This window comes from Drosophila arizonae, chromosome 2 (assembly GCF_054131065.1).
Source record: "Drosophila arizonae isolate 15081-1271.41 chromosome 2, UAZ_ARI_1.0, whole genome shotgun sequence".
Classification (NCBI taxonomy): domain Eukaryota; kingdom Metazoa; phylum Arthropoda; class Insecta; order Diptera; family Drosophilidae; genus Drosophila; species Drosophila arizonae.
In genome coordinates, this window is record NC_142922.1 from 21,164,617 (window position 1) to 21,183,507 (window position 18,891).

General features: G+C 42.0%; 5 protein-coding genes across 5 annotated transcripts; all 5 read right to left on the bottom strand.

Annotated features, from left to right (window-relative positions):
* Positions 1 to 182: 182 nt before the first annotated feature.
* On the bottom strand, positions 183 to 3,174 carry LOC149270562 (uncharacterized). The gene is made up of 3 exons (XM_089462312.1): positions 3,095 to 3,174; positions 2,295 to 3,038; positions 183 to 1,062 (listed from the first exon to the last, which is right to left on the bottom strand). Exons 1-3 carry the CDS (start codon positions 3,111 to 3,113, stop codon positions 314 to 316), a joined length of 1,512 nt encoding a protein of 503 aa, XP_089318438.1. The 5' UTR covers positions 3,114 to 3,174; the 3' UTR covers positions 183 to 313.
* A 643-nt stretch (positions 3,175 to 3,817) lies between these two features.
* Positions 3,818 to 5,602, bottom strand: Osi16 (DUF1676 domain-containing protein Osi16). The gene is made up of 2 exons (XM_018007113.2): positions 4,521 to 5,602; positions 3,818 to 4,458 (listed from the first exon to the last, which is right to left on the bottom strand). The coding sequence occupies exons 1-2, from the start codon at positions 4,828 to 4,830 to the stop codon at positions 3,935 to 3,937; spliced, it is 834 nt and encodes a 277-aa protein (XP_017862602.1). The 5' UTR covers positions 4,831 to 5,602; the 3' UTR covers positions 3,818 to 3,934.
* A 560-nt stretch (positions 5,603 to 6,162) lies between these two features.
* Osi15 (DUF1676 domain-containing protein Osi15) lies at positions 6,163 to 8,002 on the bottom strand. Its single transcript, XM_018000875.2, has 3 exons — positions 7,529 to 8,002; positions 7,010 to 7,162; positions 6,163 to 6,947 (listed from the first exon to the last, which is right to left on the bottom strand). The coding sequence occupies exons 1-3, from the start codon at positions 7,845 to 7,847 to the stop codon at positions 6,775 to 6,777; spliced, it is 645 nt and encodes a 214-aa protein (XP_017856364.1). The 5' UTR covers positions 7,848 to 8,002; the 3' UTR covers positions 6,163 to 6,774.
* A 1,173-nt stretch (positions 8,003 to 9,175) lies between these two features.
* On the bottom strand, positions 9,176 to 10,625 carry Osi14 (DUF1676 domain-containing protein Osi14). Its single transcript, XM_018000874.2, has 3 exons — positions 10,224 to 10,625; positions 9,880 to 10,085; positions 9,176 to 9,786 (listed from the first exon to the last, which is right to left on the bottom strand). The coding sequence occupies exons 1-3, from the start codon at positions 10,466 to 10,468 to the stop codon at positions 9,416 to 9,418; spliced, it is 822 nt and encodes a 273-aa protein (XP_017856363.1). The 5' UTR covers positions 10,469 to 10,625; the 3' UTR covers positions 9,176 to 9,415.
* Positions 10,626 to 16,874: 6,249 nt separating this feature from the next.
* Osi13 (Protein) lies at positions 16,875 to 17,745 on the bottom strand. Its single transcript, XM_018006990.2, has 2 exons — positions 17,393 to 17,745; positions 16,875 to 17,314 (listed from the first exon to the last, which is right to left on the bottom strand). Exons 1-2 carry the CDS (start codon positions 17,652 to 17,654, stop codon positions 16,953 to 16,955), a joined length of 624 nt encoding a protein of 207 aa, XP_017862479.1. The 5' UTR covers positions 17,655 to 17,745; the 3' UTR covers positions 16,875 to 16,952.
* Positions 17,746 to 18,891: the final 1,146 nt, after the last annotated feature.

An 18,891-nucleotide genomic window follows, 5' to 3' on the forward strand; every position in this document is an offset into this window, starting at 1 on the left:
GAAGTGGAGGATGTAGCAGTAAATTGAATAAAGAAGAGATAAAGCCTAAAATGAATGTATATGCTGTCTAGGAGGGGCACTCACTACTTAAGGCTTCGCACTATAAATAGTCAAAGAAAACATGCAACAGCATAAACAATGCTAGAAATCTAATATAATTGATAGAGTAGATTTGTGTTGGTTGGTGCAAAAATCAAATTTGCATTTACTTGAGATATCAATTCCACAAATAAGAATTGAATATTTTAATTTACTTTGTGCAAAAAATTTATGAAATAATAATTTAATAATTTAGCTAGTAGTTATTATATTATTAGAGCGTAACAGGAGCGGGGGTTGTAAATTTGTTGGCCTTATTTCTAATCCAGTTCCTGATGGAAAAACGCTTTCTACCCTTTGTGGTTGCATTTTTGTTGTAGATCGCCGTGGCATTTTGTTTGGTCCAGAAGTTGGCAATCTTCAGTAGCTGGTCGATGTTGACTACTTCAGTCGTATCCGTGGGGTCTATTGCGGCCTTCACGACGTGATTGTGGGGTGTATATGGATAGGGCGGATACATGGGCTGCGGATAGTACAACGGCTGGCTGTAGGGGCACTGCGAATACGGCATGGCATATGGCATTGGCGCCGGTGCTGCATACGTCATGGGAGCGGGTGCTGCATACGTTATGGGAGCCGGTGCTGCATACGTCATGGGAGCGGGTGCTGCATACGTCATGGGAGCGGGTGCTGCATAGTACGGCATAGGACCGGCTACTGGTTGGGGATGATGAGCGTGAGCGGCGGAGTTTCTGATGTGCGCCTGTGGGGTTTTATTGGTGGGAGTCTCTGGCTCGATTTCATTGGCTATTTCAAGTTGCCTTGCTAGTTCTTCCTCCACATCGTCGATGGTCAAAGGCGATTCATCTGATTCATCATCCGATTTTTCATCCTCTTCTGAAACTTTATCCAATGCCAAGTCATCACCTTTTTCCGTGCCGATCACATTCTTTTCACTGGCTGTCACCACAGATCCTTGAATTACTGAGCACATCCATGCTGCGCAAAGCACTAGGAATATCACTGAGAGAAAACAGTAGGTAAATATATATATAACGTAGTCTAGGGACTAATATACTTTCTTACCACTACAACTATTCTTCATTGTGCTGCAAAAGAGCTGTAAAACAACTGATGCCCAGATGGAGCTTCCTCTACCTTTTTATGACAAAACTGATTTCTATTTTAAATTGGGTTAGCAGTGGAATTAAAAACTTTGGAAATTCGCCAATTTACGGGCTGGTGATCACTTTCGATTTGCTAATTAATATCACAGACCTTTATTAATGAAATTTTCACACAATATTCTAAATTAAAGAAGTGATATAAATAATATTGTATATAATAATAATTTTACAGTTTTTGCTATGTTTATTTTATTTGACTTACATTTAAATTTTTATACCCTGAACCCATTGACAACCATTGAACCCATTGACATTGACAACAAATCGATAACTTATTCCATTTTTGATCGATTAAAAACCTTATCGAAAATAAGTTATTTAATTATATCTCTTTATACAATTTCGATTTTTTACATTCAAATTTAATGAGGCCATCAGGTAAGTGTCATGGATGTAATCAGGGTATATTGGTTTTGTGAAAAGTATGTAGCAGGCAGAAGGAATCATCGCAGACCCCATAAAGTATATATATATTCTTGAACAGGGCGACGAGCTAAGTCGATATAGTCCTGTCCGTCTGTCCGTCCGTATGAGCAAACCGATCTCAGAAGTTATAAGAGCTAGAGACTTGAAATTTGGCATGCGTACTCGGGTATACCGCAGTACAAGTTTATCTTTTTTTTTTCGATAACTCATCCTAACTAACTTTTTATCGAGAATAATCGACAAATTTATCTATTTTCGATAACTCAGCCGATAACCTTTTTATCTAAAATAATCGATAAATTTATGTCGTTTTAAGCATAATTTGTATACTATTAGACCTAGAGACTTCAGATTTTCTGTGTGTATACAATTTCAAACCTTGCAAAATTTAGCGGGATTGACTCGAGCAAACTCGTTATGTGTAAAATTCAGTTTCACAGCTCTGCACAGTTATTTATTTTAACCATCGTTAGTTATTATAACGAAACCTCTATTATTTCATTTATTTATTTATTATTTTTTTTTTTTTTATATATCAATTGTAAATAAATAAAAAAGCAAATGAACAAGATACATAAAAATATGAAACTTAATGCAACACAATATTAAACAAAAAAAAACATTTTAGAACAATTTCCATTTATATCTTAGGGGCAGCGGTTGAATATTTGTTGGCCTTATTTCTAATCCAGTTCCTGATGGAAAAACGCTTTCTACCCTTTGTGGTTGCATTTTTGTTGTAGATCGCCGTGGCATTTTGTTTGGTCCAGAAGTTGGCAATCTTCAGTAGCTGGTCGATGTTGACTACTTCAGTTGTATCCGTGGGGTCTATTGCGGCCTTCACGACGTGATTGTGGGGTGTATATGGATAGGGCGGATACATGGGCTGCGGATAGTACAACGGCTGACTGTAGGGGCACTGCGAATACGGCATGGCATATGGCATTGGAGCCGGTGCTGCATACGTCATGGGAGCGGGTGCTGCATACGTTATGGGAGCCGGTGCTGCATACGTCATGGGAGCGGGTGCTGCATACGTCATGGGAGCGGGTGCTGCATAGTACGGCATAGGACCGGCTACTGGTTGGGAATGATGAGCGTGAGCGGCGGAGTTTCTGATGTGCGCCTGTGGGGTTTTATTGGTGGGAGTCTCTGGCTCTATTTCATTCGCTATTTCAAGTTGCCTTGCTAGTTCTTCCTCCACATCGTCGATGGTCAAAGGCGATTCATCTGATTCATCATCTGATTCTTCATCTTCTTCTGAAACCATATCCAATGCCAAGTCATCGCCTTCTGTTGTGCCATTAACGTTCTTTTCAATGGCTTTCGGCGCAGATCCTTTAATTGCTGAGCACATCCATGCTGTGCAAAGCACCAAGAATATTACTGGAAGAAAACATTAGTAAGATATATATAATCAGGGAACTTTTGTATATTGTTACCACTACAATTGATCTTCATTGTGCTGCGAAAGATCTGAAAGAATTGATGCCTAGGTGGAGCTTCGTCTGGCTTTTTATGACAAAACTGAATTGGGTTAGAAGTGAAACTAAATCTTTTGAAAAGTCGCCAATTTATATTTCACACGTGCGCAAACCTTTATTCTTTGGCCGCTTTAAATTTGTTAATCAATATCAAAATTTAATTAAACAGTTTTTCGCACTAGGTTGAAAATTATATAAGTGACTTACATAGAAAATAATATTATAATTTATTATAATTTTACAGTTTGATTTGCTGGAATTCTTTTGACAATGATGTGTTATACATATTTATATATATGTATTTGTTGTTGTTGTTTAGTTTTATAACTCCGAGTTAGCTGTTGCTGAACTGGAGTATAGAGTATTGTAGTAGTCGCAGCGCTTTGACACAAAGGCCTTGTTACCTAAGCCTTATGCACATATAACCTATTGGAAATATAATCTAATAAAATAGTTAACCATATACATTTCACTTAGTTAACCTACTCCAATTTCAGTTCAACTCAGATTGTCGAATAATTTTACATATATGTCTGTTTGCTGACTCTGTTCGCTGAGAACAAGCCCAAAGCAAAATGTTCCGTTATGGGCAATTGGGGCTTAAAGGATATTTAATTATTTCATGATGCTTGTTAACCAGTCGGAAATAAATTGCACAGCTTTTGTACGTTTGTGAGGGTAGTTCGTAGTATGCGTGTTGCTCAATTGATATTTGCTTAAAGAGTACAGGTTGATTCGCAATAAATAATTAAATAAATACAATAAATAACTTATATACTAGTATATATCGTGTGTGCATTACAGCATTTGCAGCTGGCTGGGCTGCTGCAGGTGCAGAGCGCGCGCGTATCCCCCGTAGCCATAGCCGCTGCCGCTGCCGCCGCCAGCGCCGACGCCGGCAAAGTGGGCGCTGTGCCCGTGGCCGTCCTCGTGGCTAACCGAATGCGAATGGCTGGACGTGTACACGGGCTTCGCCACGATCTCGTATGTGGTGGATTTGCCACCGCCGCTGGCCAGGCTCTTTAGGCCGAGCACGCCGCTGAGCGTGAGCGCCATGAGAGCTGTCATCAGTGCCTTGCCGGCCATCATGGCAATGGCTCCGAGACCCAGAGCCATCAGCATGCCCTTCATCATGACGCCGGCTGCGACGAGAGCCTCCATGCCGCCCTTCTTGCCGAACTTGTGCTTGCGTCCCTCCTCCAAGCTGGCGTCGTCCAGCAGGCGAAGGCGCAGTACGCGCGTCTTCAAGATGTTCTCTAGCTTGGCCAGGATATAGCCATTGAGTCGCGTATTCGGATCACTGGGATAGCTGCGTGCGACCTCTGCGAATATGCAGCCATTTGTGAATATACAACTTCCCTTAGAATAATTAAGCTGCACTCACCTGCCATCAGCTCGGAGGTTTTCAGCTCTGTGGCATTCTCATCCTTGACCACGCTCACGCCCGGCAGCACATTGAGCTCCTTCTGCTCGGCTAGACGTTCCATAATCTTCACAAACTCTATTTTTAGGCACATCCAGCTGAAGCTGCCCGACTCGCACTCGTTTAGGCCCACTGCGGGATTCCTTTGGGTTGGCTCCGTGTACTTTACACTCGGCTCCGTGGGCTGCACGCTTGCCGCCTCTGCATATTTGCAAAGCAAACAGAACCAGGCCAAGTACAACAGATACTCCAAGGTCTTGAGCAACAGCATAATTCTGTATTTCTTTTATTTATTTTTTTCGGCTAATATGAGTGTGTGCGAAAGTAAGTCTAGTGATTTGTGAAGCTCTTGAGTGACTGTAGCAACTCATTTTTATGGCTTTGGTTTTTATAGGCATTTCCCTTTCACTACGCACAGAGCGCCAAGAAAAGTCATTGCCGCATTTAGGTTTAGGTTGGCCGCTGTTTTTGAACCTTTTCTAATTACACCACGATTTGTGGTCGAAATTCTTCCCAGAGCCGTTCAACTGAGTCTGACCAGCCAACCAACCAAGCAGCCAAGCAGCGAACCAACCTGGCCACTGGGCGGCACTTTCGCTTTCCTCCTCTGTCTGTGGCACGGCGCTCAGTGTAGCGCAACGGGCGGCTAAAATTTGTCACCGACTGCTCCAGTGGGTCCCAGCTTAATGAATTTCCTGAGCCAAAAAGAAAATTCACAAATACCTGCATAATTATGGTACAGATAAAAGTCGCGTGCCCCGTCCCAAGTACATTAATTAATTAATAGCTTGCAACAGACAACTAAACTAACAGGCTGATTGCCACGCTTTGTTGCCAATAACATTTTAATACGGCCACATCTGGAAGCTGTGCGGCCCAGTTGTTGAGTCATCGAAGCCGAGCAGCATAAATGGGCATGGATTTTCGGCTGCTTAAGCTAAGTGCCATGCTAATAGTAGTTCTGATTGGAATAATAACAAAACTAAAATAACTTATATTAATAATAGTGATGGCAATGATGATGAGAATTCTATTGGCAACAATTGTGAGTTGTGATATTACTGTTAATAAAATTGAAATAACAAAAATTTTTAAAATTAAATAAAATAATAATAATAATAATAATAATAATACTAATAATAATAATATTGATAAGAAAAAAAAATATATATAAAAAAAATTTATATATCAATTAAAAATACGAAATATAATTATATTATTACTAAATATTATTTATATTGAAAATAGAAATAATAATATTCTGAAAACAAAATTAATAATAATAATTACTGCATAATAAATAAATAATATTGTTTATGGTTATGTTAATAACAACACTAAGCACAAAAATAAAATAAATAAATAAAAAATAAAATAAAAAATAAATAAATAAAATATATAAATAAATAAAGAAAATAAAAAATAAATTGAAAATATTATTATTCCTTCTACACATCAGACTAATTCAAACCGAGCACACCTTGTGCAAGCATTCATTCTGACTTTGACAATAAATAAAGAGTTTAATAAATCATCTCTAGCCTGGCTTGCATTAAGCTTGCGTGCAGAATTTATGACCCGCCCATGATTAAAGTGCAATAAATTTGCATTTCATGAATCATGTTTATTCAATTGCTATAAATTATTAAAATAAATACTTAATAAGTAAGCTCTTTAGCAGACATTTAAGTATTACATTACATTTCGTTTTCTTTTCATTATTGTTCGTTTTTTTTTTTTTTTTTTTTTTTTTTTTTTTTTTTTTTAATATTTTTTGTTTGCTTTGTTTTGCTTTGTGAACCTGAGCTGCATGTCTGCTTGAAGAGCATGTTTGATTGTGCAATAAATATGGCGCAAGCATTTAGTATATGTAGTCCGTGTGCGTTATCCTGAGCTAGCGAAGTCGTATTTGATGTTCGGTTGTCATCGTTGATTTATCTCCTCTTATTTTCTTTTCTACTTTTTCTTTTTTTCCTTTTTTCTTTCTTTTTTTTTTTTGTTTTTTGGTATGTCGCAGCTAACTAACTAAGTTAAACTAAATAATTATTGACTACAACACTACAACAAGTTTAGCCATGTGGGAGGTTTAAGTCTTTAGAGAGGGGAAGGGCAAAGAAGGAAAGGGACAGCAAGGGGAGGGGACAGCGTGTAGAGCGGGAGAAATTTTAATGGAATGTTCCTGGATGATTTGGTGGATTGAATTGTGGAGAAATGCTTAGAAGGGCTGAGCCAGACCATAATGGTTGTAGGCCAAGTCGGCAGCGCTGGCCTGACCGTTGCGGTTCCAGTCGGAGTGCACGATCTCGGCGTTCAATGGGCTGCCAGTAATGTAGGCAGTGGTGATGTGGTCCTTCTTCTTGGCCAACAAGTCCTTGAAGAAGGTGGCACCTACACAGAGTGATTCGTCAATGAAACAGCTCACATGTTACTGTCCGCCACAAGGCACTTACCAGCCAGGATGAGGGCAAGGAAGGAGATGGCCAGAGCCTTCAGCGAGATGAACTTGATGATGGTGAACAGGACCTTGACGACGACCGCCTTCTTCAGCTTCAAGATCAAGAGCAGGGGCAGCAGCATCTTCTTCATGCGCTTGCTGCGCGACTCTGTGGAAATTGGAGAGAAATCGAAAACCATTTCTAGTTTAGCCCATAAATATGCAAAGTCGAGTGAGTAAATTGGCAGCTCTTGCTGCAGCTGCAAAGTATGCAACACGAGTTGAGCAATAAATCGGCAAATACTTGTGTGCACGCGGCGTATGCGCAATTTACGGCCACGCAGCCAAGTAGCCAAGCAGTCTGGCAGTCAGCCAAGGCCCAAAGGCTCAATGCTGTAGCTACAAGTGCTTGCAACAAATTGCCTGTCAATTGCACCAGCAACTGAGTTGCAAACAGTTGCCAACAAATGGCAACAGTTGCAAACAGTTGCCAACTAGAGTGAAAGTTGACGCCCAGTTTTACGAGGCAACTCACCCTCCATGGCACGTCCGCTGTATGCATTCTCGGCATTCTCATCCTGCTCATCGCCGGAGAACGAGAGATTCAGCTCGTGCGTTTCCAGATAGCGTTCGGCACGATCCTCGAACGATTCGAGACCCTTGGCGGAGCCGAAGCTGCGACCGGTTTCGGTGCGATCGATGCGCAGGCCGCCAAACAATGGGATCGAATCCTCGTTATCCAGCTTATTGAGCAAATTCACTAAGTCCTTTTCGCTGCTGTCCTGCGAGGGCAGAGCCAGAGCGCCGCACACAAAGCTGGCCACGAGCACAACACAAACGAATTTCGCGCACATTTTAATATTGGTTGAGTTGGGACGGGGAGAGGAGCCGTTAGCCGATTTAATTGGTTTGATATTTTTGGATAGTCCTTGGCTTTAGCAATGCGTTCAGAGCACACACTGCTGTTGGCTTTGTGATAGGGAGTTGCTTTGTGATTAATTGAATGCAATGGGCCGCAGTTTTATACCTTTCCAATGCGAACGCGTGCCTCCATTGCTCGCCGGGCACAGCGCGGCGCACTTTGTCCAATTTGGTGGCTAGAAATCGACGGGCCAAAGCACACACACAAAACAAAATATAGCAGCAACAGCAACATTCACAATTTATGCAAATTTTATGCGTATGCTAGTGCGATGGGGCACAGTCGCAGCCGATGGCCAAAAAATTTCTTGACCATATTTTCACGCACGTCCCACGACCAAACGAAAGGGAAGTCGTCGTCGAGCGGCTTGAATATTATTATTTTATATAAGCAAATGCCCCGATTTCCTTTCGACTGCCATGCCGGCGGAGAGGTGGGGTGCGGTGTGGACAGGTGTGGAGAGGTGAGCTGGGCAATTGGGTGTCGTCTCACCGTTAGCCGATCGCAATTGGCATGCAGCAGCCACGCCCCGGGACGGCAAGGAACGTGACTCCATTTGCTTATGTGCCAGATTCTTTGGAGCTCCCATTAGCCCGTCCGTCCATTGAATGGCATTAAAAACGATTATTATTATTAGGGGCCAGCGTACTTGGCCATATTTGGTATGCACCAGCCGGCGGCTCGCTTAATGCGCGCTTTGGCCCCGTTAGAGACGGCAGCAGCGCGACGCTTTCAACGCTTTCGATTTCATTCTCTTCGAGTCAAGTCTCGTTTTCTATTTCAATTGCTTCTAAATCTTTGACAAATCTGCGCAAAAGAAAGCTAAATTGTCGCACATGCTCGCATTTGCTCGATCGCATCAGCCATGTAGAAAGTTGACGGCAATTAATGTGCCCAGGCCCACATGGAAATATTTCAATTATGGGGCGTGGCAAATGCCAAAAATATCCAAACTATACTATACGCACACACGCATACATGTACACATACACATACATATACATATCCATATATACGTACATCAATTGGGCATGTGGCCAGCTCTGTGTCGGCGCTCAAGAACTGGCCAAAAACTTTTGTTTTAATAGCCCAAAAACAAGTTGCCTAAAAGTCGAGCGCATATATAAAAACATATATATGTATATGTATATACAATATAAATAGTTAGCAACCAGTTGTGAGTGCCTTGGGAAAGTGTTGCCACAGTTTTAGTTTTGGCCACAGTTAATAGGGTCATACGCTCTGAAAGTTAAGGCCAAGTTTAAAGTATTTATCGATTTTATTAACATGACTCTTTAGCTGGTGTCTTGTACAATGTGAAGTGTTTCTTCTTCTTCTTATTCTCTTTCTCTGTTTTTTGCAATGTTGTGTTATACAATAATAAATTAGGCAATTAAATACGCGTCAGCTTCACGTCTCGAATAAATTACTACAAGCTAGATTTTCAATAAAAAGAAAAGGCACATTTCTGGCTGTTGGCCGAAGTGAAACGAGGTCCGCTTACTGCTGCTGCTGCTGCTGCTGCTCCGGCTGCTGGCCGGCGTAGGCCAGCTCCTGGGCATTGTCGACGGTGATGCTGCGTGCATAGGGATAGGCGGAGGAGGCGCCCGAGCTCCAGCCAGCGGTGGCTGGGGCGGACCAGGCGTTCGAGCTGTAGCCACCGATAGCGCTGCCGCCGAACTTGTTGCCAAAGCCGCTCAGCAGGCGGGAGCCGCCGACCAGAATGGCCAAGAAGAAAGCGATCTTGGCCACGACGACGGCCTTGAAGGTCAACAGGGCGAGGAAGCCGAGCACCAAGGGAATGACAGCGAACAGCTTAGCGCCAATGGCCAGGGCAATGGGGCCAATCATCTTCTTGATCTTGCCGCGACCTGTAAATGGAGCGGAACACGAAGAGCAGAGAGTCGCAACAGTGTTAGTCGAAAGTGGATCAGAGATTTTGTTTTGATTGAATTGCTATGTACCTTCATCCAGAGCGCGTGCCACCTGCTGGGTGGTCTCGGCGGGCAGCTTGAACTCCAAGTTGTGGGTGCTCAGGAAGTCGGTGGCACTGGATATGGCCAGATCGACCAGGCGGCCGTTGCGCTCATCGCCATTCTGTGGCAGCTCAGCATAGATGTCCTGCTCGCTGAGGGACTTGCCGCTGCGCTGCACGGGGCTGGCGGGATCTCTGCAACGGGCATGAAGAAAACACAACTTAGAACACTCTGAACTCTGAACTCTGAACTCGGAGCCAAGACAAGACAAGGCAAGACACAATGCGAATGCACTCGACAATTCGTTTGCAATATTTCACTTTCACACACACCTCTGGAAGGTGACGCCATTGATTAGCTCAATGTTGTTGCTCCTGGCGGCGCGATTCAGTGCGGTAATGCCCTTGACGGCCAGACAGGTGGTCATGTCATCGCTCTCGAGGCAGGCGCCCAGATAGCGGGCGGCACGTCCGAGCGTGTTATCACTTTCGACGCGATTATCTTGCACACTGGGCGCGGCCCAGGCGCTGCTGGCCGCCAAGACGAGGCACACACAGGCAATGGAAAACACTTTCATTTTCGTTTAGGTTTTTAGTTCGAGAACTTTTGCTGACACGCGACGCGATTTAATCCTTGGCTGTTGACTGGAAGCTGTTGCTGCTGCTGCTGCTGTTGCTGCTGCTGCTGTTGCTGCTGTTGCTGCTGAGGTCGAGATGAATTTGATGAAGTTGGAAGACGTCTAGCCTTATATATTCCGGCAGCTTTTGTGACAGCTGCGCAGCCGGCGTCGAAGTTGACGTTACAAAACAATTTTTAAGTAAATTAAGTAAAAGACGCAGCCGCCGCGCAGTCGCAGCAGCAGCAGAGGCAGCGACTGCGGAAGCAACCAAAAATTGTGAAAAAAGTGACGCGAAAATAAAGGCACTGAGCACATGCATAAATCTAGGGAACAGAAACAACTACAACAACAACAACAGCGGGCCCAAACGGGCCAAACAACAACATCAAAAATAACAACAAGAAAAGAGAAAAAAAAGAAGACAACGGAAAAATAAAGTCAACTTGTTTGTTAAGTGAATATGTTCATTTCTTCTTCTTCTTCTGCTGCTTGCTGCTGCTTACTGCTCGCGCGCTGACTGACTTTTTTCGGCAGCGTCAACGTCGACGTCAACGTTGACGTCGTCATCCGTCAAACACAAACTTGACGTCGAGCTGCGCTGCAGCGCTGCCCGAGAGAAACTTGCGCTTGGCTAGGGCGAGAGCGCGCGCGTGCGCAAGAGTGGGAGAGGGCGAGGCAGAGAGAGAGAGAGGGAGTGTGATTGGGCAGAGGAGCGAAGAGTGCCTAGAGATCGAATAAGAGCGGCCGGCAGAGTGCAAACAATTGGCATCATTGGCTGAGCCCATGGGCAGCGGTAATTATGGCAATGCGCGCATCGATACACGCCCTCCCAGGCAGCGTCCGCTTTCACACACACGCACACACACACACACACACATACGAACACACACAGCTATACACGTATGTGTGCTACTTTATTGATCCGGTTGCGGCATATTTTGTTGAGCCTGGCATTTAGCCGCCTTCATAAATGGGTCAACTCTTGTTTGCCCTTTGAGCCACGCCGCAATATTGTTTAGCACCTCTTACGATCCACATAATCATCGATTTGATAGAGAATTGAGAAACGTTGAGGCCTTCAGTGAAGTGCTAAATATTTGCAATGGGAATTGTGTAATATCTAATTATGATAAGCAACTGATTATGGTCAGCAAATATAAAAAATTTTTTGTAAAAGATTGGCAAATAGAGCTATATCTGCCTATATGCCTGATATATATCTAGATTATGTTCATTATATACATCATATGTTCATCTCCTTCTCTATATATAAATACGTATAAATGGAATATTTTATATGCCTTTTATTTGTATTCATTATAAGTTCACAGTGTTTCATCGCAACTATGCCAATTCATTCACATTTGGCAGCACTGTCAATAAGTTATAGCCAAAAGCCCGAACAGTCCAAGCCACTTATTCCCACTTATCTACACTTTTGCTTACTTATTAGCGCTTATAGACACTCCACATGGATATGACAGCTTTTGAAGCTAATCGAAATGAAGCTCAAACTTTTGAGCAATATTGATTAGCCTAATTCATGTCATACAATCAATTAGCATATGCTAAAGTCGAAATAGTATTTCTTAAGATTTTCGCATATTTAATTGATATGTGCTCAAACACGTTTATAACTGATTCATCGTCCGTTTTGTTTTAGTTTTTATTTTTTGTTTTCTGCCTGCCTCTGTCACGTTTTTTGAGCTCTCACGCATTGCGGCATTCCGACATTTCTCCGGCGTAGAGCTACATGAGATCTCATACAAAGAATGCCGCCAATAAAAAATCGAAATAACACAGTTTGTATTTTACTTTTCATTTTTAAAGCATTTAAAGCAGCAGCTTATTGAAGCCAAAACTATTCACAAGCCAAAATCCACAAAATAATAATCATAAAAACAAAACAAAACAAAAAAAAAAAAAAAAAAGTCAAGCAGGAGAAAAACAAAAGTCTCAATTTACTCACTTTCATTTATATTACAACGATATGCGACACTAAATGCTGTGTAAGTATGTTGTTGTTGTTTCATTTGTAGTTCCTGTTATTGTTGTTGTTGCTTTTGGTTTCTGCTCTGTGAATTTGGCTGACGCCTACGGGCGTCGGCTTGTCACACGCTGCGTATGAGTGACGCGCCTTTATTTTCGGTTATTGTTTTAGCTGCCTAAAATCGAACAACAGCAACGGCAACAGCAACAATAACAACTACTACGGCGAAAAAAAAGAAAGTGCGTTAGGCATACCCCACATATATACCCTATATATACCCGCGCAGCACATGACTGGCCCATGATTCACCTGCTGCGCTCATTTGCATAGAGCTGTTCGCTTGCAGCTTGCGGCATGTCAAATATTTCTCAGCAGTTGCCACACACCGCTTCTCGCACTCACCTCGAATGCTCGCAACGCACATTCATTGATGATAACTCACCTTGCCAATGTCCGACCCTCTGTACGATCCCCTCCCCTACCTCCCTCGTCGGCCAAACCTTTAGCTTCGATCATCTTTCGCTTACCTTGCGGTCCAGTTTCGCGTTCATTCATTGGCGTCGTTTAGCGTGAGTGAAAGTTATGTAATTTTCGGTGAATTTTGCAATTTGCAGCGAACATCAGAAAAACCTGATTTCGCCGGCTCCTGCACTCGCAGCAACAATAACAACAATAACAACAATAACTAACATTGAATTGGTGCTCTGTATCGATTGTCCGGCTAAATGTCAAATCAAATGAAATTTCTAAATGCCAATCATATAGAAATTTCTCTTTTTTACCAAGCACAACTGTCAGCCAACCCTTTTGCACTCGCTGCTGCCGTCTCGCTCTCGCAAATAATGCGTTTTTGACAGCCTTACAAAGGCCTTTAACGCGCCAAATCAGTCCCAGATATAACTATCTATATATATACTATGTACACAAATATATTTATACAAAACTCATAAGCTTCAATTTGTTGACTGGCATCGCCCAATTAGCCACAACAAGTGGCCAAAAAAAAAAAACAACAAAAACAAATTGGCCCGCATACTTTCGTTGTGGGTGTGGTCAGCTCTACAAGTGAGTCGTACTTGATATACCCTGTAATATACATATTTTGTTATTTTTATGACAAGACTCGTAGGCGAAGACGTTACATCCGGAGGCTGACTATCTATATATTATATTGAATAAAAATTAAGTTTTCTGAGTACATCAGAAGGTTAGGCTCTATATAATATAATCTAACAGTGTTGTTAAGGTACTATACTTGCATTGTACAGATTTAGCGCTTAAAATAAATACAGACAAACAAAAAAATATATATGCATAAAACTTATACTGTGCTTAGCACATATTAAGTAATGCTAAAATATTTCATGTGGGTTGGTAATCAGAATTTGTTATATATACTTAAATACTTAGTATAATGAATACAGTTTTGCCTATAAATTTTCCATAAAATTTCGCGCAAATCCATTTTTACTTTCAGCTGATAAGCTGAAATTTATTATTCAACACTGCCAGCTCAAGATTCATCATTCCAGGGTATCTGCAGTGCTATCCGCTACTTTCAAATCACAATCATCTTTTTGTTGTTGCCAAGTTTACTTTTGAAATTAGCCAGACATATTTCGCAGCTCAAGTTGGCAATGCCAACCGCTGTGAGCGAGGCATTCAGCGTGCGTTCTATTGACCCAATTGCGTGTTTGCAATGCATATATGTATAATAAATACATATCGATTTGCCAGACCGATAAGTCTACATAGGAACAGTTATGTAAATGCAGATGCTCCTCGAGGAACTTTTTGGACATTATGACCAAATAGAAAAAATATATATATAAGATACATATTCGAGAAAGTAATCTAATTTATAGATGAAATTGATATGACAGAAGAATATTTTCCACATGCTGGAACTCATTCTCTTCCTTTTTCGTGTATTATTATCATATACTTATTAAATATAAATATTTTCCTAAATTCGGTAAACATTTATTGATCAACTTCAACATTTTACTGTCAATAAATCATGGATGAGGCCCATTATATTTGTGTTGTGTTTGTCCTCTACGTGTTCTTGGGGCCTCTCAAGTCAAATGTCTACCCTCTTTTTTTCAAGTATTCAGCCACACCAGAAAAGGAGCTTCTGCTCTGTTAGGTTAAAGGTGTTGCCCACCTTCGACTGTGCATGAAACGAAATAAAGCTAAAAGTCGCAAGTAGAAAAAGAAAAGCAAAGTACAAAAATGTGTTTTGCTACGTTTTTGGGTTAAACGCGTAAATACCGAGAGGTGAAATTGATTTTCTTTTCATTTGCGCAAATATGAATTGTCAATATTGTGCGTAGACGTTGTCTTGGTCGACGGCGTCATCGTCGTCGTCTGAGAAAGTGCAGCGTTATCTTCTTGCATGGGGCAGACCTTTTATTTTAGGGCTTGGGCCTGCTCTTGTCTGTTGAAAAATTCATGGACTGGCTGACGAATTCAATTCACTTTGTGGTTAACTGTTGGCCTAGCAATTGGCTTGAAGCACTGGGAACATCTCCTCCCTGTGGGAGTGCATGCGCTTTCACAGGGCTCCGGACTGAGCTGCGCCAAGGGCCGGACAATGGCAGCGCGTTGTTTGCCTTAACCCATTTGCCCAAGTCCCAAAGAAAGTGAAATTGATGACACAAATGTTCAAACAACAAATACTTCAACTTGAAGCTAAAGTTGCGGCTGTTGCTGTTGCTGTTGCTGCTGTATCTATGCTAAATGGTCTGGTTAAGTAATCCCGTGAGAGTCGCAAACATTGCGCACTCATCGAAGCGTCCAGCGCCGACTGCGCCGACTATGCCGAGAATATTGTCAGCCGCGCAGACCGAGATGCGACTGAAGCGATAAAATTCACGACGACGATGACAACACCCGCCTGTATGAGAAGTATGAGAACCGAAGGGGATCTTCTGATTAGGGCAGCCAATATGTAACATGAATTTCTCTTGTTTTCTGTTTAATAGCAATATTATTAGAAATATGTGCTTGTATTCAATTTTCAATGTAAGCACACATGCAAGTGCAATAAATACAATTATATGAATGTTTCAAGACTAAACTTCGCAATTAAAAAAAAAAAAAAAAAATTATAATAATAAATATATAAAAATAAAATAAAATAAATAAGGAGATAAATAAAATATGCATTAAAAAAGATATCGTTTGTCTTCAAAATATATATGTGTATAAAAAAATAAAAATAAATAAATAATAATATTTCTACAAAATAAAGAAGAAAAGGCCAATTTTAAGTAGTGAGAATATACATATATAACAGACAGAAAAAAAAAACTTTAAGTTAGCAATTGTCTATAAGGAAAATATTGTTGGGTATCGATATATAGATAATAATATTTACGTTCATTACCATCTCAATAATAAACTACCCCATATTAATATATTAATTTAAATACAATACAAAATAGAAGTAAATAAAAATATGAAATAATAATAATATATTAATTTAAATACAATACAAAATAGAAATAAATAAAAATATGAAATGAATAGAAATAAAGTTCTAAAACTTTAAAGAACAAATACAACTAATAATAAGCAATTAAAATGAGAAACAAGTTGTTCCACTTCTATTAGTCTCTCTCCACAGGGTATCTGACAGCCGACGTCGCAGTCGTCTGCCGCACTTTTACCTGTTTATTTTCTGAAGCTAGAAAAAAGAGGGGCGCCGCCTTGTTGATCGATTTGTTAGATACGCGGGCAGCATGCGACTTTGGTGTTGGCGTTAAACTGCCTGCAATTGTGTTTGGCTTGTATGTGCGTGCGTGTGTGTGTGTGCCTGTGTGTTGTCTTCTTTTTTAACCATTAACTGCGCGCCCTACAACTTTCACTTGTGTGTCGCAAGAGCCAAGCATAGCTACTATGGCCACAGTCCATGACTCGTGGCGGCATTCTCACTCGACTGTTGGATAACTTCCAGTTCTTCTTTCTGACAGGGCTTACGTAAAGTAATTAGCCGAGTGAGTGAAAACTCTGGTGACGACCCTCGCTGGCGGAGCCACCCAAGTGGTTGACTGCAGCTGCTGCATGCTGATTGATTTGTGACGACCTGTTTATTGACTTTGCTTGGGCTTTTACATAAGCCCTTTGTGTTTTTTTTTACCTGTTTACCACTTGTATTGCAACACACATTTGCGGAAGTTCGTCTTGGCCAAGTCGTCTTGGCCGTCGCGCATGCGCAATAAACCGTTTTTTCGTTTTATGCATAACGGCTCTGTGCACGCATTGACGCATTGCCGCATTGCCGCTCTGTTCGGTCAGACGGCGGGGTCCACGTAACAGCATTTGGACGCGTGCTAATTAACTGTGAATGGAAGGCAGGCGCAGGTGAAGAGTTATGCGGCTTTATTACCATTGGCCTATTATTGGCTAAGACTAACACAGAGAGTAACACTAAAACAGATCTAGTCTCTATAGGAAGGGCTTATTATCGTAACGATACGAGTCCTTGGCCACGCCCAGCGGTATGTAGTGCTGTCTAAGTGGTATCCAGCTGCTGCCGCTCGAGGATAGATCGCCATGGTAGCTCTTGATTGTTGGCGCCGAGGCGTGCACAATTTCCAGACGTTCGTGCGTTGGACTCATCATGGACTTCAAGGCCAGCAGGCCGGCGGCAGCCAGCGCTATTTTGCCCATGACAAATGATGAGGCCGAGAGCGCCGTTAGCCATTTCAAGATCAAGGGCAGCAATATAAACTTGGCCAGCAACGCCGCGCTCACCAGCGGAAAGAGCATCTTCATCAGCTTCTTGTGTTTGTGATGCTTGCCGCGAGCTAGCCAAAACGAAAATGTTAATTATGAGCGAAAGCGCAGATGAGATGTGGACGAGTGCTGCACCTCCAGCTGCCTACCTTCGGCTGACCAATTGCCCAGCAACTGGCTCAACTGCTGGCCGCTCAGCTCGCCGCTGAGCACTCGCTCCAGCTGCTGCTCTGCTGACTGCAGCCAGCGCTGCTCCGTGACTGTGGCTGCTGCTGCCAGCTCCTCTTCCTGCTGCTCCGCATCCTGTTCGACAGCTGCGACAATTGCACCACCCAGCTGCACCGCCGGTGGCAGCCCATGCGCCCATCCCACAGCCAGCAGGCAGGATATGAACAGTAAAACTTTAGACATTCCGCTTATAGTTCTATGCAGCAGCGCTCTGCTCGGGCAACTAAGTTAAGCTAACTAACTAAGTTAAAGGCTAGTGCGCCCGCATAGTGCAGCTCGTTGCACTCGAATGCACTCGCAGGGGCTGCTGTTCTGGCCAAGTGGCTAATAGCTGGATGGCTGCTGCTTAGCTCTTTTGTTCTCCTATGTGCACAGCTGTGCGGGGTATGTTGACTACTGTATGCAGTTTGTGAGGCAGAGGAGCAGCTACACTATGGGAGGTCGAGTTTCAGCTGTGCTCGTAACAGAATCAATGAAACTCTTAATAATGAATTCAAATGCAAGTACAGTACAGTTATACCCGGAAGCCGCTATAGTCATATATGTACATTTACTCATTAAAGTTTGTTTGGGAACCAGAAGAGGAGTCGTTATGGCCGGATACTACTGTAGCATTCAAAATTATATTTCTGATTATATTTTTAAATTTTATGCAAAACACACTCCTAATGCTCATATTATACAACAAACACCCTCAGAGCCCTTTCTCTTCAAAGAGTATTCAAGTTTCGTCGTCCTGCCATATTTTGATTTCTTTTTGAATTATTTTCTTTTGCTTTCTGTTGTTCTGGTTTTCGATTCGGTTTTACTTAAGCGTGAACGAACACACATTAAGTTTTCCCTACTTTAATAAACGGTTTCATCGTTCATGTTGTTGTTGTTGTTGTTGTTGTGATTGTTGCTGCTTGTTGGCTGTGCTGTTGCTGTTGCTGTTGCTGTGGCTCAGCCATCAACAAGTAAAAACTCTTTATTAACGCTGGCTATCATTTTGCTTGGCGCGTTGCGGTTCACTTGCCATTTTAGCTGAACAACACACGAACAGCATTTTTCCATTTCTAAATCGCAGTGAAATGCCACCTACAGACACGCCCCGTGCACCTACTCCTCGCCCTCCTCCTCTTCTTCGTCAGCCACTCAAAGGTCGCCGCGTATTTAAGGTCCGAGTAAACATGTTATTTTTTTTTTCATTTAACTTTAAATAGACTTTAAATATATAATATAATTAAATGTGTAATAAAGAAAAGATGCAAAAACAGAAACTAACTTCATTTGCAGTTGTAAAATGTTGTTGACTTCCATAATTCATTTATTTAGCAACATTTTACGCGCGCATCGCAAATACAATGGAAAAACGAAATTAAAGCGGAATTTCGTCCAATTAGCAGACAGAAAAAAAAACAACTCAAATACGTGCTTATAT